This window comes from Tenrec ecaudatus, chromosome 2 (assembly GCF_050624435.1).
Source record: "Tenrec ecaudatus isolate mTenEca1 chromosome 2, mTenEca1.hap1, whole genome shotgun sequence".
Lineage (NCBI taxonomy): Eukaryota > Metazoa > Chordata > Mammalia > Afrosoricida > Tenrecidae > Tenrec > Tenrec ecaudatus.
Window position 1 is genome coordinate 112842715 of NC_134531.1, and position 25772 is coordinate 112868486.

The 25772-nt window shown below is 43.9% G+C and overlaps 1 protein-coding gene and 1 non-coding gene across 2 annotated transcripts in view; both read left to right on the plus strand.

Annotated features, from left to right (window-relative positions):
• Window positions 1-1400: 1400 nt before the first annotated feature.
• LOC142442031 (U1 spliceosomal RNA) lies at window positions 1401-1564 on the plus strand. Its single transcript, XR_012783294.1, has one exon. It is a non-coding gene; the product is annotated as a U1 spliceosomal RNA (small nuclear RNA).
• Window positions 1565-8596: 7032 nt separating this feature from the next.
• Window positions 8597-25772, plus strand: part of CAMK4 (calcium/calmodulin dependent protein kinase IV) — a 297915-nt gene continuing 280739 nt past the window's right edge. Inside the window, exon 1 of the mRNA XM_075543081.1 lies at window positions 8597-8793. Coding sequence (XP_075399196.1) covers window positions 8633-8793 — 161 coding nt within the window. The 5' untranslated portion in view covers window positions 8597-8632. The remainder of the gene's footprint in view (window positions 8794-25772) is intronic.

Genomic DNA, 25772 nt, shown 5'->3' on the forward strand with positions numbered 1-25772 from the left:
TGACAAAGGAGGCCTCCTAAAATGGTCACAAACAATCCCTTTCTCTGTGGGCCTGCCCTGCCTTCTCTGAGTCTTCCCTGCTTTGTGATTGCCCTGATCCCTAGACTATGTTACTGGTAGGTGTTATCCCGTCAGTCCCAGCTCAGCGACTCTGAATTACAGAAGGAAACCGTGCCCTGTCCCATGCAAACCGCACAACTGCTGCCTTAGCCCAGAGATGCAGCCACAGTGCGCATTTGTTTTTTTATAAGGTCTTCCTTTTTGTTTTTCTACCCCCCGCTGTGAATAGTACCCTCAGCGAGGCCTGGGATTTGTGCCTTGCTTCCCCAGTACCCTGGTCTCTTTTGTTTCTTCTCCCCCCTCTGTGGTCCTTAAAGACTTGGGAAAGGTGGGAAAGATGTCTTTCTCCCCTGGTGCTGTTTCCCTTGATGTTTTGTGGTAGGGGCAGATGGCTGTTTTTGTGCAGCACCGTGGTTCAGCTCTCTGTGATTCCTGGGTTCAATGTTATGTAAGAGGGTGGGTGGCTCTTTCTTTCGGTGAAAGGAGCAGGATGGGATGGGAGCTGGCAATGGCACTGTGTAGAGATGAGCAGGGAGTGCAAGTTGGGTGGGGAAGACAAATAGGAGATCAGTGCTCCATAGCAGGTTCGAAGTGAGTATTAATCATAGGAAGCCCTCCTGTGAAATGTAGTAATTTTTCATGAGTGGGAAGAGAGGATTGTACGCGGTGTGTTTTTAGTGGGTAGGTTATGAGAGAATGTGGCTTACTGAAATGAGGGAGTGGGGTCTTGAGGTAATAATGGTGGTTGGTACAGGTGAGGGGAATATGAAGAATCTACCAGAGCTATTTATGGATCTATATTTAATATAAGGGAGAGTTCAGCCAGCACGTTATTGTGTTTATGGCAGAAGGGCCTTATTTTGGTGGAACACCGTTTCCCTGTTCTCAGGGACAGGAAGTCTCCAGCTATACTGGGGGGCTCCACTGGGTTCCGCACCAAGGTCACAGGGTGGAAATAGCCTAGGGGAGGGTAGAAGCTTCCTATTTTTTCTTTTTCCTAAAATGGGTTTTATTGTTTTGTTTTCCTTGAGTCTCTTTCTTCTTCATAAAAAGGTAGTAATTAGTTTCTCTAATTTTTAAAGAATGAAGTTGGGATCTGGATCACAATTGCGTTGTATTTATAGATTGCTTTGGGTGGTATTGACATTTTCACAGTACTAAGCCTTCATGTCCATGAACGTGAAACATTCTTTCATTTATATAGTTCTCTTTTGATTTATTTTAACAGTGTTTTATAGTTTTCTCAGTATATGTCTTTTGTTTCTCTGATTAGTTTTTTCTTAAGTATTTCATCTTTTGTGTGACTAATGCAAATGGTATTTTAAAAAATTTCTATTCTTATACTTACCTGGCAGGGGAGATACCATGATCACAAAGGTGGTTTTCCCAGGGCAAGGCTCACCCATTGCACTCCGGGTGTGCTGACCCCTGCGATTTCCCCAAATGTGGGAAACTCAACTGCATAATTTGTGGTAGTGGGGGACTGCGTTTGCGCTCTCCCCTGATTAAAAAAAAATCTATTCTGTATACAGGAATCTGATGGATTTTAGTATGTTAATTTAGTATCGTGCATTTTGTATCTTGTTGAATCTTTTGATTGTTTGCAACAATATTTTTCATTGAGTCTTTGGAGTTTTTTATGTATGAAATCATATCATTTTGTAGTAGAAAAAGTTTGACTTCTTTGCCAATTTGAATACTTTTTACTTCTTTTTATTGTGTAATATCCCCACTAAGACTTCCCGCACAATCTTAAGAGCGGTGATAAGGGGATCCTTTTCTGGTTCCCATTTACAAGGAGAATGCTTGTAATTTCTCTCTCATGCAAAATGTTGGCTATTGGTTTTGTTTATGTGGCATTTATTGAGTTGAGAAATGGTCCTTTTATTCCTATTCTGTTGAGTGTTTTTTTTTAATCAGGAATGGATGTTGGATTTTTTTTCAGATGTCTTTTCTGCAGCAATTTCTATGATCATGTAGTTGTTATCTTTCGATTCATTTATATGGTGGATTATATTAATTATTTTTCTAATGTTGAACCATCTTTGCATACCTGTATGAATCCTATTTTATTATGATTCTTTAAAATGTTGTCGTTGTTGTTAGGTTTCATTGAGTTTGTTTCAACCCACGGCTACCTTGTACACAGCAGAACCACACACTGGTTGGTCTTGTGCCATCTTTACAATTGTTCCTCATTGCTGCAGCTGTGGTGTCGATCCACACTGCTGAGGGCTTTTCTATTTTCCACTGCCCCTCCACTTTACCAAACCTGATGTCTTTATCCACAGACGGCTCCCTGGCAGTGTTCTTCTCCAGCATCACAGTTCAACGGCATCCATTTTTCTTTGGTCTTCCTTATTTAATGTGCAACTTTCCCATGCACATGAGGCAATGGAAAATACCACGGCTTGGGGAAGGCTCACCAGAGCCCTCAAAGTAACATCGTTGCTTTTCCATACTCTAAAGAGTTCTGTGCAGCAGAGTGACCCACCGCAACACGTTCTTTGATCTCTTGACCGCTGCTTCCGTGAACACTGATGGTGGATCCAAGCAAGACGAAATCATTGACAACTTCAACCTTTTCTCCATTTATCATGGTGTTACCTATTTGTCCGCTTGTGAGATTTTTAGCCTTTTTTTTTACATTGAGTCATAATCCATACTGAAGACTGCAGTTTTTAATCTCCATCAACTAATGCTTCAAGTTCTCAATTTCTGCTAGCAGGGTGGTGCCATCTGGAGATCATGGGTTGTTATTAAGCCTTCCTCCCATACGAATGCCACACTCTTCTTCATAGAGTCCAGCTTCTCTGATGATTTGCTCAGCATACAGATTGGACAAGTATGGTGAGAGGACACAATCCTGACACACATTTTCCCTGATTTTAAACCTGCAGTATTTGGAGTTTATATTCATACAAGTGCTGTTCATAATGCTCACGGCATATAATGAGTTCAGGAGTTTGCCGGCCTGTTCTATATTCTGGAATAATTTCTGAAGAATTGGCATCAGATCTTCATTGAGTGCTTTATAGATTTTCCCAGTGAATCTGGCTCTTCATTCTTAGGATAGTAAGGTACTTCCCTTGCTTCTGAGATGGTTCATGTTCTACTCCTGAGGATGGCCAAATTACCTACTCCCACATTAGAGTTATACGCTTTTATAATCATGATTAGCCCTGTTAACTATTATTCACAACTGAATCCTCTCAGCATCTCCCCTCGCTTTCTTTTCCCCAGACGCATGCCTATTGAGGGTTACAGACTATGGCTAGGAGATCCACATCAAGGAATCCATTGCGGTGCAGTTATTAACTCTTGAAATTTTAAAGCCACAATTGCTTCAACTACTTTTCTTCCTGCCCTGTTTTGCTCCTATTCCCATTCTGGGAATGTGCTGCACTGTTCACTATTTCCCCACAGTTCTTGGATGCCATTTCAATCCATGCTCCTATTGACTCATCTTCTTGTTCACGGATTCTTTTCCAGGCCATCCTTAGTCTACTGGTAAGTGCGTTGAAGATATGCTTTATTTATGTCGCTATACCCTGCTGGCATTGTGGGGTATGTGGTGGGCTAGTGACAGAAAGGTCAGCATTTTGCAACTTGCAGTCACTGTGAGGAAGAAAGATGAAACTCTACATCGACATAAATATCTTTATTCTCAGAAACCCATAGAAGCGGTTCTAGCATCCTATAGGGTTGCTATAATTGAAATTGGCAGGAGTTTGGTTTATCTTTTTGGTGTTTTAAATTACTTTTTGAAATTGCATCAGATTCTTTCTCTCAGTTTCTATTAGTTTGCTGAGATATCAAATCTATCTTACACGTTGCCCACATTTCCATTCAAGTTGTTAGCATAATAATCATAGCTATTAAAATATGTTAAGTAATTTTAATACCTTTATTATATTTGAGTCTTGTTTAGATGACAAGAACCAAAGCTATCCAGTCCACTTGATAAGAAACAAGGCTATTTTCCAGTTGATAAAGATGATTTTTTTAAAAACTGTTTCTCAGTGCGCAGTGGAAACATGAATAGATGTTTAACTATTAGTGAACATGCTTTATCTTCTGTTAGACCTTTGGTAGAGGGGCTTGAGTTAATCTAAGGAGTAGTTGGTTGGATTTGCAATTTAGTGTTGCTATTTTTATTCTTAGCATGCCATACATTTCCATTTTCTCTACAATATCTTATATTCAGGTTGAGGGTTGGTTTGCTTAAGCATTTTTCCTCTCTATCTGCTCAGCTGCATGTCTTTCCAGTTACTGCTTATTGCTTTCTAGAGACTTTTTTTGCGGTTTCCCCAGCATGTGTAGTTGACAGTTCAAATTACTATCTGAGAGCTATTTCAATTGCACAGTGATTCCTTCATTTAAATCCTCTTGAAATTCCCTTGGTTTCTAGAGTCTCTTGTTATTGTTGTCATTGAGTAGGTCTTAATCTTATTCTTAGTTCTAGCTTTAAGAGCATCTAATATTCTAATTCTCGATCATTTCTCAATGTCTGTGATGTTAGATATTTGGCCTCCCTGATTACAAATTGAAGCTTCAAGTAAAATCAGTTTCCTAAGTCACATAATATTTGTTTGTCTATTTCTAGAGTCCAGGACTTATTTGGCATTGCTTCTCCGTGACTTTTTTTCTTTTAGTAGGTTTATGCATTTGTTCTTCTGTCATTTTAGTTGAGGTTTAAGTGATTGACCAGGGCTGTTGATGCAAGCCTATTCAGAGGTTCCTTGGGTGGAAGGCCTGGCATGGTCTGCATCTGAAAGCTCATCCATTGACCACCACCCTTCTAGTTTGATACACATGGAGTCATCATGAGTTGGATTCAATCTGGTAGTAACTGGCTGGGTTTTGGCTTTTAGTTGCGGTTTGGTAGAGAATGCTGCATTTTCTACCAAGGTTGCATGCACAAATTATGTGCATGTTCTGTGTTTTAATAGTATTATTTAAAAATATATTGAAAAATAAAATTAAACCATATGCTTTAAACAAAATAGCTGCTTTAAACTTTAGTCAATAGCACTTTTAAAGTCAGTTATGAAAACTGTAAGTGTGAGATGACTAAATTTATTATGAAGATTATGTAAGTCCTACAATAACTTCTGTACCATGAAACAATTGCTTTTTCCCAGCTTTTGTTCTTTAAACATGTAAAAATGTAGAGAAAAGACCTGTATTTCCCTTGAGTATAATATGTGTGTGCCTACAATAGGCAAGTATCTACAGGCATCACTTTAGAACTTGTCTCAAAGAAGGGTGAATAAAAATGGCCGAGTAACTGTATCATGCCCATCACTCCACCAATCAGAGCAAGCCAAAGGGCACTTAGGGCCAAATCGAGTTTAGTGTGGAGAACTTTATTTTCTCACTTTGTTGTCGAACTAAATTTTCTCTGAAAAGTAAACTGTCATGTGAGAATTTCCAGATTTTACTCTTACCAAAGAATTCAGATATAACTGATTGTGTGAATCTTTATACGCTTGCTATTTTCTAGAATACTTATCAATTTATCATGTTTGCAGCTTCATAAAATTACTAATGAAAATGACTTTTGTATTTATTTTTCACTTCCAGTCAACTAAAGATCACACTCCTAGTACTACTTTGTTATTATTATTTTGAAATCTTTCATGTAGCACAGATTTTTTTTGTTTTTCATTTAAAAATAATTTTATTTTTTACATTTTATTAGGGGCTCATACAACTCTTATCACAATCCATACATACATCAATTGTATAAAGCACATTTGTACGTTCGTCACCCTCATCATTCTCAAAACATTTGCTCTCCACATAAAGCCCTGGCATCAGCTCTTCATTTTTCCCTCTCCCTCCCTGCTACCCCCTCCCTCATGAACCCTTGATAATTTATAAATTATTTTATTGTCATATCTTAACTGTCTGATATCTCCCTTCACCCACTTTTCTGTTGTCCATCCCCCAGGGAGGTTATATGTAGATCCCTGAAATCAGTTCCCCCTCTCTCTCTACCCTCCCATTATCGCCACTCTCACTACTGGTCCTGAAGGGATCATCCATCCAGGATTCCCTGTGTTTCCAGTTCCTATCTGTACTAGTGTATGTCCTCTGGTCTAGCCAAACTTGCAAGGTATAATTGGGATCATGACAGTGGTTGGGGAGGGAGCATTTAGGAACTAGAGGAAAGTTGTATGTTTCATTGTTGCTACACTGTACCCTGACTGGCTCTTCTCCTCCCCGCCACCTTTTGTAAGGGGATGTCCAGTTGCCTAGAGATGGGCTTTGGGTCCCTACTCCATACTCCCCCTCAATTACGATGATATGATTTTCTTTGATGCCCGATACTTCATCCCTTTGACACTTTGCGATCACACAGGCTGACGTGCTTCTTCCATGTAGGCTTTGTTGCTTCTGAGCTAGATGGCTGCTTGTTTACCTTTAAGCCTTTAAGACCCCAGACACTATATCTTTTGATAGCCGGCCACCACCAGCTTTCTTCACCACATTTGCTTATGTACTCATTTGTCTTCAGCGATATCAGGGAGGTGAGCATGCAATGATATGATTTTTTGTTCTTTGATGCCTGATAACTGATCCCTTTGGCACCTCATGATCACACAGGCTGGTGATAGCATAAATTCTTAAGAGAAAAATAAATCAATAAATTAGAAGAGCTACTCAACCATAATATACAATTTGAAGTGTTTCGTATGTGCTGGAGAAAAATCAGACAGAATTAAAAAAAAAGATGGGATTTTGATTTTCTAAGATTAAAGGATCTAGAATTATTTAGCCTGAAATGAGACCTGGTTTAATTACTGTTTTACAAGGAGGTACCCAAAAGAAACAGGAAAACAGCTCTGTAAGGAGGAGCTTTTATATTATGCATTTACAAGAACAGCACTATGGGAAAAACTCGAGTATACCAGTGGTTCTCTTGTTTCAAAAAGGTGAAATGTCACTGGGTGACAAATCTTGTTCTGGACGTCTACTTCCTGAAAGGATGAAAACATCAACTCGTAGTGCATTTGGAGTTCAATCCACCAGGTCAGACTGTTAATCAAGCTCTTTATTTAGAGGTTCTGAAAGGACTGCCTAACAGTGTGCGACAAAAAAGGGCCTGATTGGTGGCAGATGGGGGACTGGTTTTGCCAGAACAACAAAGCACCTGCTCACACAGCCGTCTCTGTGGCTCGTTTCGGACAAAAAAATCCAGCTTGCCTCTCTTGCCCCATGCACCTGACTCACCTGACCTCGCTTTGTGAGACTTTGTTTCCCTGAATGAAGAGGGACATGAAAGGACAGCGATTTGACGACATAGAAGAGGTGAAGACCAAAAAAAAAAAAAAAAAAGAGAGAGAGAGGGAGGTGTTGCCAGTCACCCAAACAGATGCTCCAAGAATGGAATCACAAATTGGGCAAATGTATGAACTGTATATACACAAATATTTATTATAGGATATAATGACTAATTTACCTTCACCATTGCTGAGAGCTACGAAGAAAATAAGTTTAAGTGTTAACATATGTGGTGTAGGAGCACTTAGAATAGTCGTGATGGCGACGGAAAAGCACTAGAATACTCGTGATGGGATAAATCTCTTTGGCTTACAGTAGGGTTTGACTTCCTGGCTTCCACGGGGCCCTTTCAGACCTGTAAGCCTCTGAGCCACTGTGTTGCTGGCCTTCAGGTGCGGGGAGGGAACTAGACAAAGCCAAGTCTCTGCCCTCTTAGGCGCTCCAGCAGTACCGGAGGAGGAGGCAGTACCAGCAGCAACAGCAGCATCTCTTTGAACGGAAGACTTCACCCAAAGGTGAATCAGGTCAGCGCGGGCCACAGATCCTTCCTCTCCCCCAGCTTTCATTGGGTCCAGGCAAATGAGGTGACCCCAGGTGACCCTCCAATTTAAGCTCTGGCACGGAAAACAAGCCGCGGCTGGCTGGCTAGCTGGTAGAGAAAGGGTGGGAGGGAGCGGGAGGGAGCCCCCGCTGGGACGCGCTCAATGAGGCGAGTTGAGCCAACACCAGCCTGGTCCCTCTTTCACCCGCCCGCTGGGCCACCCCGACCCGTGCGCTCCCAGGGCGCGCGGGCCCCCTCGGCTCCCGGAACGCGCGTCCCGCGGCGCGGTCTCCTTCCAGGCTCCGGGCTCCCGCGGGAGGGCGCGTGGGGTGATGCTCTGGTCCCTTGCCTTCCCCAGGCTCCTGCATCCGGAGCCGCCCTAGGCGGCACGGCGCGGCCGCGGCCGGGGAGGGGGAGCGGAGCGCAGGGAGGGGGCCGCGGCGCTCGGCGGGGCGCGGTGGGGAGGGCGGCCGGCGGGGGAGGCGTCTCTCCCGGCCCAGCCTCCGCCTCTCCCCGCCCGGCGGCGGCGGCGGCGGCTCCGGATCCCCCTCCGCCCCCTCCCCGCTCGGGGCGGGCGCCCTCGTCCGCCCACCTCCGGCGGGAGCGCGGCGGCGGCGGGGGGCGCGCGCGGTGAAGGACGCCGCCTCTCGTCTCTGCGTCCGCAGGCGGCGGCGCCCGCGGGGCTTCGGGCTCGGCAGCGACGGCGGCAGCTGCGGCCGCTCCCAGCGTCCCGCCGCGAAGATGCTCAAAGTCACCGCGCCCTCCTGCTCCGACTCGTCCTGCTCCTCGGTCGCCGCCGGGGCGGCCCCAGGGGCCGGCAGCCTCGTCCCCGATTACTGGATCGACGGCTCCAAGCGGGACGCGCTGAGCGATTTCTTCGAGGTGGAGTCCGAGCTGGGACGGTAAGCGGGGTGCGGTGGGGGGCGGCACCCCGGGTGGCCGGGCGGCGGGGGCGCCCTCCGCACGGCTCCGACGGACCAGAGGTACCGGGAGCCTCGTCGCTGTCCTTAGATGCGGACTCGCCCAGAGCCTGGCGGGGAGAGAGCTAAGCACCCCTGCAGGTGTGCTTGGGCGCCTAGGGGCTCCCAGGCCGGTGCAGCTGCAGGCGGCGGCCCCCCCTCCCCCGGCCCCCTCCCACCTCCTCGCCGGCTGCCACTTCCCTCGGGTGACAGCTCCCACCGCACGTGGGCCCTGCTTTCTCAATTGGCATCTCTGCTCACGCTTAGGGCTAGCTTGCTAGAGCACATTCCTGTTTTCCTAGTTATTATTTTTTGGGGGGTGTCCCTCCAAATCATGACTGAATTATTAAATTAGAATCCCCCTCCTTCCCTTCACCAAGCTCTCGAAACCAAGTGGTACTAGAAATTAAACTTAAATACTATCTTCCCTGCCGAGCCTGCTCAGGAGTGAAGCGGGGATGAATCACTGAAGAGAGTTGAAGGCGGCATAATGAACGTGGCTTTAAAGAGGAAGCGGCACATGGGGTCCAGGCAGTGGTAATTAGCGAGAAGAGTTCTGCTGCTCGTCTTTCATGTGCTGGAGTGATTTATTTAAATTATGTATGCAAAGAGCCATCTCCTGGGCTGCAGTAAGGTCCCTCATCCCTCCTCAGAAGAGCCGAATGGGTAGCTGGTTGAGCTTGGAAAGTCATACCATCCGTCCTCATATTTTTTATCCATTGAAAAGTATTCAATACTAATTACTATAAAAAGAAAAAGAAAGTTTATCCTCTCTTTTGCACTCTCCCTTTCTGTAATCACAGGCAAGGAGGCCTTGTTTCCATACTCCGTTTAGATCCAGGTCTTTTATCGCAGGGAGTCTGAAGATGTAAATTCAACCGTCGACAAGTTACATACAGTATTGGCCCTTAAAACTCTTTTGCAGTTTTATTTTAATTTTTCAATTTTTTTGCCGAAAGTGGTTAACCTAACAGCCTTGTTCTCTTTGCTGCCATTTGCATGCCAGGGCAGGGTTCTGGATGTTGGTACTTAGTGGGAAGTAAGGACCAACACCTCCCCCCCTCCCACTGGCTGTTCTTAGTCAGGTCTCTGAAGAAATGTGTAAAAAGCAAGACTTTCTGAATGAAAACTTAGCAATTTGTAACTTTACAAGATATCTAGAAATATTTGAGTATTTAATATTGTATACATAAGCACCCTGCTTTTGTTATGTTTTTCATCTGAAGGCCTGCAGTTGTATGCTTTCACGCCCCAAACAAAACAAAACCAAACCAAAAAACACGCAACCATCAAAATGCCAAACTCACTGCCACTGAGTCAATTCCTACTCATAGCAGCCTCATAAGTCCGGGTAGAGGTACCTGCTGTGCGTTTTTGAAACTCGAACTCTTTAGGGAGTAGAAGTTCTCCTCTTCCTCCCCATGTGTTCATCAGGAGGTGGAAAATGAGAAGACTCTTTCTGTAGGGTTTGCAATCTGCCTTGCATTGCATGATGCCTTGAAGTGGAGCAGGGCAGGCAAATTTCCGATTAAGGCAATCATTGACTTAAAAAGGCTTACTTGGTGTTTCAGAAACTGCCACCTCGCAGAGGAAGTGCCTGGTGGTGCTACAGGGACTGTCCCAGCAGCAAATCTGATGTTTTCTGAGTAACCTCTTCTGCAGAGGCCTCTAAGAGAGACAGGCTTACCATCACCACATGCTATCTTTATGAATAATAATTTTTGCCTCAAGAAGTTTCCTTCAACTTAAGGAGTGTGAAGGTTAGGAGAATACAGATTATTAAATTGCTCAATGCACACTTTTATGGGATGGAAGGTTATAGGGAAAACCTCAGGAATTACAAGTTTTTTTTTTTTTAGGATTTAAAATAAACTTTTGCAAATGAACATCTAGCACTTACACGTGGCTCTAAGACATGGTATCACACAAAATACCTATAACCAAGATATTACACATGATAATCTTTTTTTATCTCGAGTGTTATTTTAGTTGTCTACAGAAACAAAATGGGATATCAGCATTTGCAAATTTAATTAGGAAAGTATACATTTGTAAATGGTATCTAATTGACAAAGATCAGCATCCAGTATCAAGACCCTGATCAATTCGTGCCTTTCCGATTTTACTTGAGTGGCATGGTTATATGGCTTTCTTAATAAGAAAGAAAATGTTACTAGTTTTTGTTTTGTTTTGCATTATTTGTTGCAAAGTCCAGCTCATGCTGCCTTTTGAGGCTGTATGGGATGGCGAATGCTCAAGTATTCTTTTTTTTTGTTCGTTCTCATTTTTATAAAAACATTTTATTAGGGGCTCATACAACTCTTATCACAATCCATACATATACATACATCAATTGTATAAAGCACATCTGTACTTTCTTTGCTCTCTTCATTTTCAAAGCATTTGCTCTCCACTTAAGCCCTTTGCATCAGGTCCTCTTTTTTCCCCCTCTCTCCCCGCTCCCCTCTCCCTCATGAGCCCTTGATAATTTATAGATTATTATTTTGTCTTATCTTGCCCTATCCAGAGTCTCCCTTCACCCCCTTCTCTGTTGTCCGTCTCCCAGGGAGGCGGTCACATGTAGATCCCTGTAATTGGTTCCCCCTTTCCAGCCCACTCACCCTCTACTCTTCCAGCATCGCCCCTCACACCCCTGGTCCTGAAGGTATCATCCACCCTGGATTCCCTGTGCCTCCAGCTCCCATATGCACCAGTGTACAACCTCTGCCCTATCCAGTCCTGAAAGGTAGAATTCAGATCATGGTAGTTGGGGAGAGGAAGCATTCAGGATCTGGGGGAAAGCTGTATTCTTCATCGGTACTACATCTTGTTTTGTTTAAAGCTTGGTGTTGGCATTTTATGACTATTTTTGGAGTTATTATTTTAACAATGAATCACATGTATTCGCTTTTGTCTAGTTTTTGACTACCTCAAATATAACACAAATTAAGCTATTTTGAGTAAAAAATAAAAATTGTCACTACTTCTGCCTCAACTTTCTGTAATCATGTCTATTGTTATGTAAATTCTCTAGGTGCCATTTAATTAAACGGTTGAGAAATACCACTTTATGATCAAAGTTGATTTTTTCCCCTAAAAAATAAAGTTAACACTCAAGGTGACTAGTGTTTCACATATAATTATGAAGACTTTTAAAGGAGAAAATGCAGCAGAATTATAATTGTAGGTGTTGGATGAGTGACAAAAGTCCTTTTCTTAATGAACTACTGAGAGCATGGAAGCTCATTTTGCTTCGAGTCTTAATTCTCAGCCTTGGACTGAATCTATCTGTTGGTGGTGATTATGAGGGCAAAATAATCCACACAGCAGATTTATCGTGACGAAGCTCAAAGAACATCACACTTTGTGCTTTGGTGTACCTTTGCAGGTAGCTCTAGGTATTAACTGTGTCCACTACATTACATTAATTTGTGAGTCCCACTCTGTTCCTTTATGACTATGACGTAAGCTAGTGGCTCCTAAATTCAAGACATTTAGGGCATGCTACCATTGAGGGGACATGCCCTGAAGCTGTGTTTGGTTGCTTCCGACTAAACTAAAATCCCAGGAGGTATTTTGGAAGACCCTACAGGCCAGAGCAGAACTATCCCTAGAGTTTCCAGGATTGTAAATCTTTTTAGAAGCCGACTGCATGTCTCTGTCCCACAGAATGGGTTCTAACTGCCAATCTTCCTGTCAGCAGCCAAGGGCTTAACTCCTGACCCTCACAATCTCTCCCTTGGTTGCTTAAAGGGTGCTAAAGTGCCGAGGAGACGTGTAACCTCTGGAAGCCTCTGGATGGTTACAACGGCCTGTGCTGGCTAGCACAAAGTCTGCAAGCCGCCATCCAGCTCTCGGCATACGTGATGGTACTGAGGGGGATGGAGCATGGAGGGTGGGTTAGGGTGATAGGTTATTTAATAGAATCAAGCGCGCTCATGTTTCTAAAGCCACATCTGCGAATATCGGCTGCGTTTGTTGCAAAGCTTTCAAATATCCTGATACATCAACAAATTCAACTCTGCTGAAAAATATAAATTAGCCATGATCCTGTTCAAGGTTCCATATCCCTAGAGAGCAAGTTGGTTCATTGCCCAGTGATTTGAGAGATGTGCCTTTTAAGAGTTTTTTGAGGGAGATAGGAGCCTGCTTCTGATCCGTACTCTGACCAGGAGGTTGGCAGATGGGATAGCAAAATTTGGCCTGGCTTGCTCTGTGCTGGGGACTTGGAGCTGTGTACCCAAACTCATGTTCCGTTTTTCAGTTATGCCCTACATTTTGTTTCTGCTGGTCGCCCCAGCTGTACACCAGATATGCTACTCTACACACCCAGGTTCAGGGAAGACCGGGGAAAGCTAAGTAAGGCGGAAGGAAAGTGTGTTAAATTATTTTGCAATCAAGTTTTAGATTTCCAAACATTCTATTTTGTGGTTTCTTTCGGTTAGTGGCTTTCACTTTTCCCACTCTTCTTTTTCATCTCTCTCTTTCTCTGATTCACAATGGAACATATATTTGTATGGCTAACCGATGGAGGCATCCTATAATTACCCAAGACCCTTTGTTGTATTTAAGTATTCTGGCTTAAGAACCAAAGAAATTTAGATAGTGAAGGATGTGTGTGTGTGTGTATTCATAGGAACACATAAATTGAAAATGAAAACATTTCGTAAAATACTGTTTATTCTTATTACTGTCAATAGTTTCAATATTTTCAAGTCTATCTACACTATTTTAAAATAGTGGCTGGATTCGTGTGCGTTCACTTCCCGTGTAGCTCAGTGTAAAAAGTGCTGCTGGAGGCTGGAGACCTGCATGGTACTGCGGAAATCAGCACGGCATGAGCCAGGGCCATTTAGAAAACTGCCCCGCAGGCCAGGTGGGTTATGCTCAGCAGTGATTTCTCTTCTTGGGGATCCTGGTCCCTCTGGACCTGTCATTGTGATGATCTTGGGTGCAGTGACTCCGGGAAAAGGGGACCCTGTTTTCTTCTCCCTCAGACTTGTGTGGCCATGACCTTCATCTCACTTGGCTTTGGTTTCTTCTTCTCCCCGTGGGAGTATTGAAACTGCCATCTCTGTAGCTTGGAGGTGTTGAAAATGATGCTCCTCTTCTGTTGGCAAAGTGCTTTGTGGTTGTGCCATGAAAGGGATTCGGTTTCGCCTTCATTATCCCTTGACCACAGGTGTGTCACAATTAGGAGTGAAATCAAGGTTAATTCAAAGGCATGACATCTCGCCAGCCTGTCTCCAGCACTAACATTAACTGCACAATGCTACTAGCGGTGGAAATACATTCGATATAGAAAGCCTTACAATCAAGCGAAGGTTTTGACAGGATCATTGTTAGAAACATGCACTAGTTCCCCCGGTTTAAAATGCTCCTTCCTAAATTAAGAATAACTCTTAATTTGAAGAACGCACACACAGGTGTTGTCTGCAGCTAAACTCTTCTGGAGAGCTTACTTGAAAAAAAAAGAAAAGGAAAAAAAAAGGAAGAAAATAAATGTTAACCACAAAATAGCTTCAAAGGACTTTCTTGCCAACCTTTAACGCCAGAAATATGCATCAGACTGTGTGCTCAGAGTAGTACATCGTGCTGAGGGGTAGTCAAACAAACTGCCTTCACTACTAGTTGTTGTCATTGATTTCTGGTTTGAAAAGTATTTCCTTCCAGAATTCCTTCTGGGAGAGCTACCGTGTCTAATAAACAAGGATTCTGACTTCTTAAACTTTCAAAATCAGGTTTACTCAGCACAATGTGCTCTTAAACGGAGTCAATGAGCTATTGACTAGAGCCAAGGTTTAGCTAAAATAATATTATTCTTTACCTTAATTAATTTTCCTGCTTTGAGAATGCAGGACCATATGAAGATTTCATGACTCCAGTAGTTTAATTAGTTAAATGACATCTAAGAAGGGCTGTACCCTGCAATGCGACCGTTTTCTTCAGTTGCTAACCGAGAGCAGTGCTTATGTGGATGATATAAAACAGTGAAAGGTTTGGCTCAGAGACTTTTCTCAGTTTTATCATTGGCAAATATCAAATATGCAAGGGAGCACTCTTTGAAGAGAGGGTGACTTATAAAGACGGGTAAAGGGTCATGCATGTAGTCATGTGTCCTTTCTTTCAGAGCAGGGGTTCTCCATCTGGCCACTATGCACACTCTGTTCATGTGAGGGACCTTTCTGGGCATTGTAGGATGGGTGGCATCCACACTCTTAGCCCATGAGATGCCGGGAGCACCCTGACCCCCAAGTTGTGACAACCAGAACTATCTCTAAAGAGTTACCATTCAGTTGATTCCTTCTCCTGGTGACTCCATGGGTTCCGAAGGCATCTTTTTTGGGGTAAGAGGGAGTGGATTGCCAGGCCTTTCTTGTGAGGTTCCTGGTGTTTCATTTCCAACTGGGAAAGACCCAGTGAAGAACAGAACAAAACACTGCCTGGTCCGGCACCATCCTCACAATTATGTTTCCGCCCACTGTTACTGCCACTATGTCAGTTCATCTCCTTGTTATGGCCCTTTCATGTTACCAAGCATGGCGTCCTTTTCCAGAGACTGGTCTCTGGGTAGACTCAAGCTGCCAACCTTGGGGTTAACAGCCAAACATGTAACCATGTATACCACGTAGAAAATTCTCACTGCCATCAACTTGATTGCAACTCCGAGAGACCCTGGAGGGCAGAGTACAACTGCCCCTTAGAGTTTCCAAGACTGTAAATGTTCAGGGGAGCCTCCAGCTTCATCTTTGGCCAGTGGAGTGACTGGTGAGCTTGAACCACTGACTCAGCGGGTAGCTGCCCAACCCTTAACGCTCTGGACCACCAGGATTCGTAGTGGTGGCGGTGGTGCTGTTTTGTACCAGTAGGTTTTCACAAATATCACTGGGGACAAAATACCGCCATCCTCTTTCTCCCCTTTGAAAGCCATTGTCTCAGAAGCTTGCCTTTTACCTTGCTTTCTTTTCATGGCATCCATGGCAGTGGGGAGCAGCTTCCTGCTGCGATGGATGATACTCATTTAGATTTATTAAATATCTGTCTGAGTCAAGCATTTCTCCAATTTTCATGAAATGCTCACGGTTGCTGTCATATGTGCATCTACCTGTGCTATAATTCGCATAGTATTTTTGTTTAAATCAGCTTTTTTTGGTCCATCTAAACTAATTTTCAGGGAATAGTTCCTCAAAGTAGAAAAACAGTACTCCTGCCATAAATAGAAACAAGTGGTAAAACTAAATTTCAATAAAAACAAAATATTTTTTTACTAAATTTTAGCCACACTTGTTTGTCTGCAGAAAGCTTCAAGCTGGAGAATTCTAGTTTTGTTGAGAAAGAGGAGTGATCAAAATTACAGCAGGGCTTGAAGTTGAAAGATAATTGAAAAGAAAACAATGACTTCATTATTTGATTTTTTATTATTTAATTCCATGTCCTTGTGTCACCTAAAGCACTCTTCCTCACAGGTCCAGCCTTTCTTTAAAAAATAAAAATCATTTCATTGGGGGCTCTTACAGCTCTTATCACAATCCATACATACATCCATTTTGTACATATTTTGCCATCATCATTTTCAAAATGTTTTCTTTCTATTGGAGCTCTAGCCTTTTGAATAACTATGAATTTAGACAGAGCACAGTGTGTGTGTGTGACTGTGTGTGTGTGTCTGTGCATGAAGGTGGTGTGGTGTCAACAGGATACAGTTTGAATGAATATGAACAAAAGATCGTATGGGCCCTCAGTTTGTAGTTATGGCTATTAAGACATCAGTAATAAATTAATATAAGATAAATAAATACAACTAATATGTGATAAAAGACACAACAGCTACAGAATGGAGTGGTGATTCTGACTGAGAGAGTTGTAAGCTTTTATGGAAAGGAGAGACTTTAAAATTAATCTCGATTTTTTATCTGGTAGAAGTTTGGCGCAGGAGTGTACCAAGTAGAATGCCATAAAGCAAAACCCATGACCTAAAGAGTCAGGATATAAAAGGAGCCTTAAAAATATTATTGGAAAATTCTATTATCTTTCATTATCTTTTAATTCCATAGTTTTCCATGAACCTTTGAAGCCTCCTCATATAAATAAAAACACACACATGTCCATCCACTTTTACAGAAATGCATATATATGGGCACATGCATCACACACAGACACTTTTTGCATTCAAAATATACAAAGCATGAACATTGCAATGGGAGAGAAGCTGGGGAGATTACATTGATGTCAGATTCAAGAGGAACCGAGAGATGTAGATGTAGTTCAAAGATGGACTCTGTCAGTCTGAACCCAAAGCTGCAGATCCAGAGCGAGTACTCACTGTGCACGCAGAAGGCGGTTTAGAGGTGGTGGGGGCTGCGGGTTGGACTCAAACCTGCCACCAACAGAATGTAGCTCAACTTTGGGATGGGTAAAAGAGAAGTTATCATGACAGTTTAAAACAAACCATCCTAAAATGACCGCGCTACTTTCAAACTGAAACAAAAAACTCAGAACTCCGGCAGCTCCTGACTAGATAAGCAAGGTGAAGTGTGGGAGGGAGATCGGCTACCTAGACCAGGCGCAGAGTCTGGGAAGGGCAGACGGAAAACAGTTTGGGTTTACGAGCTACAGAACTCTGTGGCAATTAGTCTGATCAGCTATGTCCCAGTGCACGCGAGTGCACGGATTGTGTTTCAGTAAAACTTGCAATGTCGGATCAGAGGGAGATCAGTGAAACAAAGATGGCGGCAGGGAAAGACAGAGAGGAACATGAGTTCAAGGCAGGAAAGGTAAATACTGTTACATGTTCAGTGTGTCCTGGAGCCATGGATAGACACAGGGGCCGAAGGAAGGTGGGTGTGGGAGAATCTGTACCCACATGTATAGATTTGACAGAGGGGATTTGTAAATATGTATTTATCTTTGCAGCAAGAACACTAAGATTTCAATTGTATGTAATATTGAAACTATTCTTCACTTACACTTGTACTCCCCTCCCCCCAATCCCCCCAAAGCCCCCGTCAGCTTTGGCCCATGACTCATGGTGAAAATTTCCACACCTCCTTAGTTACATGAGACTTTCATGTTCATAGGATCTCAGTACTTTGTTTAAAGCATTGTTTGTAATAGTCCTTTCATTTTGAGAATGTAACCACGACGTCAGTTTTTAGGGAGGGCACAACTTTAAACTGACCCTCGTCCCTTTTCTATGTCCAACGTTACTGAAATGAGCCCTGGGACATAGGCAAACATGCCACTTGGCTACAAACGGCAATGTCCGTGGTCGGGACCTCCTGGCACTCCGGTGGAGAGAGATGGGTTCGTCTGCTTCTGCAGACGGCCGCAGGAAGCCTATGCAGCTGCAGTTTTGCTTTACCTTATGGGAATGAGTTGCAATCAAATAAAACCAAATCAAATGCAGTGGGTTTAAAAGTTGTTTTTTTATTACTATGTCTATTGGAACCATTAGAGCTAACAGTTTTTACCTACTTACCCTGTTGGCTATTTCTTTTTTGTAGTTATTTTATCTGATATTGATTGCATAATTGGGGTTTACCTCATTTCGTGTCTTTAAAAGATGAAGTAGGTTTATTTGAAGTGTGTTAGATTAAACTTCTATGCCCGTTATCAGCTTTCACAGCTAACGGCTACTTATCAAAGGGTAATTTGCTTTCTATCTAATAATTAAGTAGGTGTCAGGATGATCGTTCTCCCATGATTTGAGGAGGAACCATTAAATACGATGCTAAATAAAAAGTTTATCTCGAATGATTAAAGTTGACTTGTTCTGTTCCGTCATGTACCGTGTGCATACTGAATAATATTTCTGTGTGCCATGCATCTATCTCCAATGAACTACTTGCTGTCTTGAGCTGCTGTGGAAGTGATTATGATGCATAGTCATCATGTGTGCCAAGTTAAAACTGCTCCATAGAGTTTCCAAGACCCAGGTCTGTCAAATGCAGATTGCCAGGCCATTCTTCTGAGGGGTTTCCAGGTGGGTTTGAATCTCTGATCTTTTGGCAAGTGTCAAGTGCTTAACTGATCGCAGCACCCAGGAACTCGGGGGCTTTTAAAGTGAGGACCCTGTTTAAATAAGCACAGGAGCCCTGGCAGTGCAGTGGTTAAGTGCTCACCTGCAGTGTTGGTGTTTTGAACTTGCCTGCTGCTCCCCTGGAGGAAAGTGCAGCAGTCTGCCTCTGCCGAGCTGACAGCAGCGGGGCACTTCCCTTCTGTTTGTGGGGGCTCACTATGCATCTGAGTAGGCCCCACAACAATGGGTTTGGTTTGGTTCTTAAATAAAGAATCTGTCTAAAAGATAGATTTACTCCTTTTTTTTTGGAAAAACTTTAGAGCTAAAGTAAAGCAACATGTCATATGCTGACGAAAGCAGAGATCTACAAACTCAGAGGCCCCTTTCCAGGGCATGTGTGATAGAAGAGGGCATTTAAAAAATAGATTCTTGAGCACTGACTTTTGTCTGTGGTTCTAATTTTTTTCTCTTAATTTGATTTTGGATATTGTATAAGATGGGGTATCGGTCCATTCAAGGTGGCATGTGCACCAGTGTAGAATGTGTACTGTGTGTGCTATCAAATGCTGCCTGACTATGGTGGCCTGTGCACAACTGGTCCCATCCCATCCCCATATTTTGTTGTAGATTGGACCATTGTGAGCCACAGGGTTTTCAGTGCACACACGCACACACACACACACACACACACACACACAATTTGAGGTCACACGCTTAAAAGCATTGTGTTGGATGATTGCTGGCCCACAGAATGATACTTACAAGTGTGTGCAGAATAAACTTCTTTATGTGTATTTAAATAGCATTCTGCTGTATGAAAACCATTCTAAAGCAAATCTATAGCTCAAAAAACCAACACAAAAGAAATACTGCAAGGTGTGTCTTTGTGCGGAAAGGGAAGTGGGTACACATACATACTTGGTATGCATTTCAGAACTCTCTGATGGCTTTGATAAGGACTTGCTGCCATTGTGACCAAACCGTCACACAGAAGGAAACAGAAGAGGAATGTAGCTTGAAATTAATTTTGGGTTCAGCAGTTAAGGAGGGGTGGTCCTCTTTTGGAGAGGAAAGGAGGATATTAAGGGGGCTCTTTTATTTGTGTGCAAGAACTTCAATTTTACCATGCCTAACTGACTTCATGACAAACTTGGCCAACTGCTGGCTCAAGCAGCCGAGTGCCTTTGCCTGAAGTATGCTGTGCACTGTGCTGCGGAGTCGTTGGCATTTAGTGCTGGGAGAGTAACTCTGTCAACAGATGAATTGTGACCACTTACTCATTACATCATGCTTCAGGGTGATGGGTTTTGAAAAACTCACCGGGCACCAAAGTGTTTCTTTTTTGTAGTTACTTCAAGGATCGTTTGCTGGCCCTTAGGAGCGTTTTCCAGTCCAGTCTGTTGGGGCACCACGCCCTGGCCCCAAAGTCCACCTTCAGCATTCTCTGGGGACCTTGCGGCTCCATTCCCTTGCTGTTCCACTGCACTCCCCCAGTGCTTTGCCTCGGTGTGGTGGGATCAGGTCAGGTGCAATTCCCACACTGTGTCTCCGGTGCTGTCCCCCGCAGGGCCATGGGTCAGTGAGGGACGTCATGTCTCATAGTGGGGCTGGCCATGTGGTCCTCTCTGTGGACTGGCTGCTCTAATTGGGTCATCGACCTCAAGGCCTGGTGGGCCAGGACATGCTCCACTCTCTCCTCCAAAGTATTTCGTAACGACCACAAGAGCACAATGAGTAGATGGACTGTCATGGTATGGTAGAAAACAGTTTCCCCCAAGGTCCCCAAAGGACATGTTCTGCTGTTTTTCCATACAAGTTTAAGGTCACTCTTCGTTAAACTTCCTTCACTTATGCCATGGCTGTGGACAAACTTGATGCATTTTCCAGAGCAGAACAAAGAGGAACAGGAGAGGGCAAATCTGTCACCTCCAGTGCAGTTTGGGATGATTTCTCCCTACTTCAGACCCGGTGCAGGAGCCCTGGTGGTGTAGTAGGTACGCGTTAGCCTGCGACCCACCTGGTTGGCAGCTCAAAGCATCTAGCAGCTGCATTAGGAAAGGGCTGGGCTTCTACTTCAGACACCCACAGGGGTTGCTATGAGTCAGCATTGCCTGGAGGACGGCGCTGAGTGAGCTTACATCCCTGCGCAATGTTCAATAGGGACCTTTGCCCGTTACCCTTCGGAACAGAATCTTACACTTCTGATCTGAGAACCTCCGCACACCTGCTGTTGTCTTGAAGGGGCAGTTTCTGACTCCGTTAATTTAGTAGGTAATTTACCTTCTTTCACTTAGGACTATTAATAATTGCGCGAAGGGCCTTCTTTCATTGTGATCATTGACCCAAGTTTGACATGCGAATAGATAGGTACATATACTGTCAACCATTTGCTCAAATGAATCATGTATATATTTATATGTATTTTAATGTTCCCTATCAGGATAACCAGTGAGAAGATAAAATTATGCCGTTAGCTATGATCAAATGTGAACTATAGAATTCAATAAATCTGCTAGGCCCAGAGTGTTTCAATCCTAATAGGCCTCCAAAGATTTCTTGTGTGAATGGAAACATTTTCAGTGGCTCCTGTGGGACTCCGGGCCCTTCCCCTGCTCCCTTTGCCTCACTGTAAACATGTAAGCTAACGAACGAGTTCATTGAGGTGAATTTCTGAGACGCTCTCTTGAGTATAACTTGTAACTAGAGCCAAACTGAAAACAGAACGGAAAGGGAGGCCAGTGATGCCCTCTGCTCGCCTGCCACCCAGTGCGGCGGACACCTGAGGAGGAAATTATCCGGAGGATGCCCAGCAAACCAATGCCTTTGAAAAAATGTGGCCACACAGAAGGGTGTCAGGACTGAGCTGGGGCCAGGGGAGCAGGTGACCTAGCGTTCTGACCCAGGCCAGGTGGGGGCAGCAGAGTGCTGGCTCCTGCTAGAACTGCCAAGGGGTTCGTGGAGGTCAGGGACTGAGGCCCAAGACAGAGGTGGGCTAGTCTGCTACTCAGCATGGCTGGGGCATCACACTCTTTTCTGGACAGGTGAGTTGTAAGGAGTGACAGCGAAGAAAAACAAGGGGTAAAGAGGGAACTGAGGACCAAGGTGCAGGATGCAGAGTGGGAATAGAGTTGGGATCACACAAATTCTTTGATAGCTGTGTGCCTTTGGGTATAAATTTGAACCTTTTTCAACCTCATCGACAAAATGGAGAGTGAGATAACATGTACCCCACAGGATTGTTGTGAGGATTACATGAGATCATGTACATAAGACCGCTAGCTCAGGACCCGAAAGAGAAACTTAAAATCATTTCCCGCACAAGACACAGAGATGGGAGGGGATACAGGCTTGGAGTGGACAAGAAGCAAGGTTGCCAGTGGTTTGAATTGCATATCTAGAACATAACGTTGCTAAGTCTTTTTAAATCTAACATTGCCTTCGAACCTCATCCCTTGCATCCTCGAGTTACCATCGCAGAGTGTTCAGCAAATGCTTGGTGTGGTCTTTATGTATATTGAAACATATCTCAATTAATTCCAAAGGTGGCTTTCACCAGGACGATTTCAGATGACGCTTTTGAGGTTCAGGAGGGTGAAGTAAGGTGTCCAAACTCTTGGCGCTGGGAGAAGGGATGGAGGCAGCTATTCTTCCCTTACACCCACCTTGGCCCCACGACTTCTTACTCTTCTCTGCGGTATCGCTCATGGAATTCTCCTGTCTTGTAATGTCTTCTCCTAATTCATTCGGGATGCTTTTTGAGATTGCATCTCCTCTGGGCTTCCTTCCCCCGTCGTCCAGGGAAGAAGGCTTCTCCTACCTTCTTGCTTACCTGACATCCATGGACATTGTTGGTTTTGCCTTTGTGTGGACTGTAATGTTTCACTGTCTAACAGAAAGGAACATTGTCTAGTTCCACCCGTCTTCATGATCACCGGTTTGTGGCAGTCTTTCATTGTGGCTGTTGTATTAATTATCTTACTGATGGCCCTCTCCTTTACCGAACACAACGTCCTTCTGTAGCGACTGACCTTTCTTGAGAATAGGTTGAAAACGAGACTTGAAGTCTCACCATTCTCCCTTTCTATAGAACAGTTTGGTTGCAGTTCTTCTAAGATTGATTTGTTTGTTCTGTGGACAGTTCAGTCTGTATTTAATATTCTTCAACAATGTCACCGTGTAAATACGTTCATTCTTATGATTTCTTTTTAAAATTATTACTCAATTATTTTTCAGTCCTCTGACCATGAAAAGGTTCATGGCTTGAGTCAGGCTGTCCATCCACGCCTGCCCCTAAGCTTAGTGCCTCACAGGTTACCGCTCGGTGCTCTTCCCCAGTGGAACATCTCCTTGAGCGCAGAGATTCCATTCGATTGCCCTCTCATTCCCACTGCTAAGTCCACACCACACTACGTACCTGTCCCCATAGGACTTCCCAAATGTGGAATTGCCAGTGGACAAATAAATGTCCAAGAAGTTCGGCAAGCAGCTGCAGGAGAACGAACAGGAATAAAACTCTTTCTCCTCTTTCCCCCCAGAATGGTGTGTCCCACTCTTTCTCGTTAGAATGTCAGGTATTTGAAGGTGGGTTTCTGTCACTTGGTTCACTGCTGTCTCCCTAACACCTTGCCCACACCGTGTGTCTGGTGTGTGGTGAACACCCAGTAAATATTTGTTGAATAGGTGAATCAAATTGTACCAACAAGACTTCTGCAGCCTGTTGTGGTCTCTAAGTGAGCAGAAGTGCTTGGCCTTCTGTGATATTAGGTCCTCTACCTCTGAGGTCCCTTCTCCACTGCATCTCAATATCCCTGGGTGTTTTATTTGCTTGTATTTTGTTTCCTTTCCCAGTGGAATTCTCTGGGTGATTGCTGTCATACTTTAAAAAGTAGTGGGGTGGGGTGGGGCGGAGAAGAAAGAAAAAAGCTCAATTTAGGACTTATGTAAATGCTGAGTAACAGCCTGCACTCTGTTCCTGTAACAGAGCCCTCGTCTTGGCCGCAAAAGGAAGAGCTAAGGAAGACACCCAAACAAATGGGCTGTTGTTTGTCTCTTTATTTAGTGTATATTATGTAAAAATTTTTTTCACAGTGTATTTAATTTTTTTATTAAAAGAAAATAAAATCCATACTCCTCCCCCACCCCCAAGAAAAATAAAATCAAAACATAAAACAAATCACTTCTTGAATTTATTTCCAAATAGGGTCACTCGTTTTTATGGGCAATGTTTCAATGCATTACCAAAACATTCCTGTAGAAAATTTCGATGTTTCCATTCTGATGCTGACAACCAGGAGCCAGTGGAGGGCTACAAACGGCAGGCTGTGGTGGGTGGGAGCGGGCAAGCCAGCATCACAGGGCAGAAAGAAAGTCCTCCGCTGAGCGACGGACCCACACGCTACTCCTCATCCCAGTTTCTCTCAGCGTCCCTTTCCCCATCAGAGCCTAGATCCCGTCTCTTTGCTTTGTTTCTCCCCTGAGTCCTTATTTCTCATATTGACACCGACCTCTTGTATTGCCATCTCTGTCTCCAAAGTCAATCTAAATTAATCTGAGCTCGTCTGAACAGTCAAGTTTCAGGTTTTCTTTCCCGTTGTCCGTTGGTACTCTTGTCCCAGACATTGGACATCGGGGCGTATAATTCTGAAACTGCTTTGACGGGGAACATTAGTCCCCTCATCTGATTCATGCAAAGGGACTGGAGCTGACTCTTGAGCTGTTCTTTTAAAAAATCCTAGGAGGGCTTTCTGGCTCACAGATACCTGCTGTACCCTGGCTGGGACCCTTCCTCTGTGCCAACACCAGCGCTCTCCCTCTCTTCTGCCTTCTGGCACCATCTCCGTGGTATCCCACAGAGCATCCATACCTGTTGGCTTTCCAAGGGCTGGTGCTTGCCAGCTGCTAGCACATGATTTCCTCGGCAGCTGGCACAGAATTTTCTTGTTGCCAACTAGAAGCTCAGCTCTTGAAAAGGAGACTCTGGTCCAACCGGAGTGTCACATGATTCCATCAGGACCTGACTCTCCTTTCAGGGACTGCTCACATGATCACGCTGGGCACCTCGCTCAGCTGTGAATGCAGATCATAATTAAATGAGGTCATTGAGTTCATTCTATGTTGTAAGTGCCCAGTAAGCAGCTGGCATTATGGGCATTGATTTGGGAACTGCTCTTTGTGAAGGTGGAGGGATTGTAGGCGATTGGATGTCACTGCCCTTTCAAGACGTCACCTGACTTCACGGTTCAGGAACTTTTCACTGTGGGCATTAGTAAGATGCTGTTATTGCTTGCAGCTTCCGCTCAGTGACCCTGGGGACATCCATTGTTCAACATTTGTAAATCTGTTGTTACTATTGCTCATGCTGAAAAGAACTTGTGGAGTAACCTTGAGGTTTTCCACATCTGCAGACAAGAGGACAGTTGGGGGTGTTTATAATGACTGCTGTGTAATTTGCACAGTTTGCTTTGCTTTCGGGAAGGGTGTTAAAATTAGAAAATATTAATGTTTTTGTTGCTTTGAGGGCTAATTTGTGCTAACTTTATCTCTTTGTCATAGGTTCATTGATTTTTTATTTAGACTACTGAATTCTTTACCAGAAGTGCAATACTCAGACCCATGTTCGGATGCACATTGACCTGCATGTTACTCAGAAATAGATAAATAGAGAAGACCAGACCCCCGAGAATCATTTAAGGGGATAAAAGATGCATCCGTAGTAAGCAGTCTGGTGTATACATTCTGCGCTTTAAAAATCCAATAGAAGAGACATCGGATGTTTCTATAATATGAAACGGTTCATCACTTCCTTAATTCTGGGGTGGCATTCTGCTGAGGAGGAGGAATGGTAGGTGTTTGGCTGTCACAAACCAGACACTTGAAGGTGTCTTCTGACTCCAAGGTCCTGGAA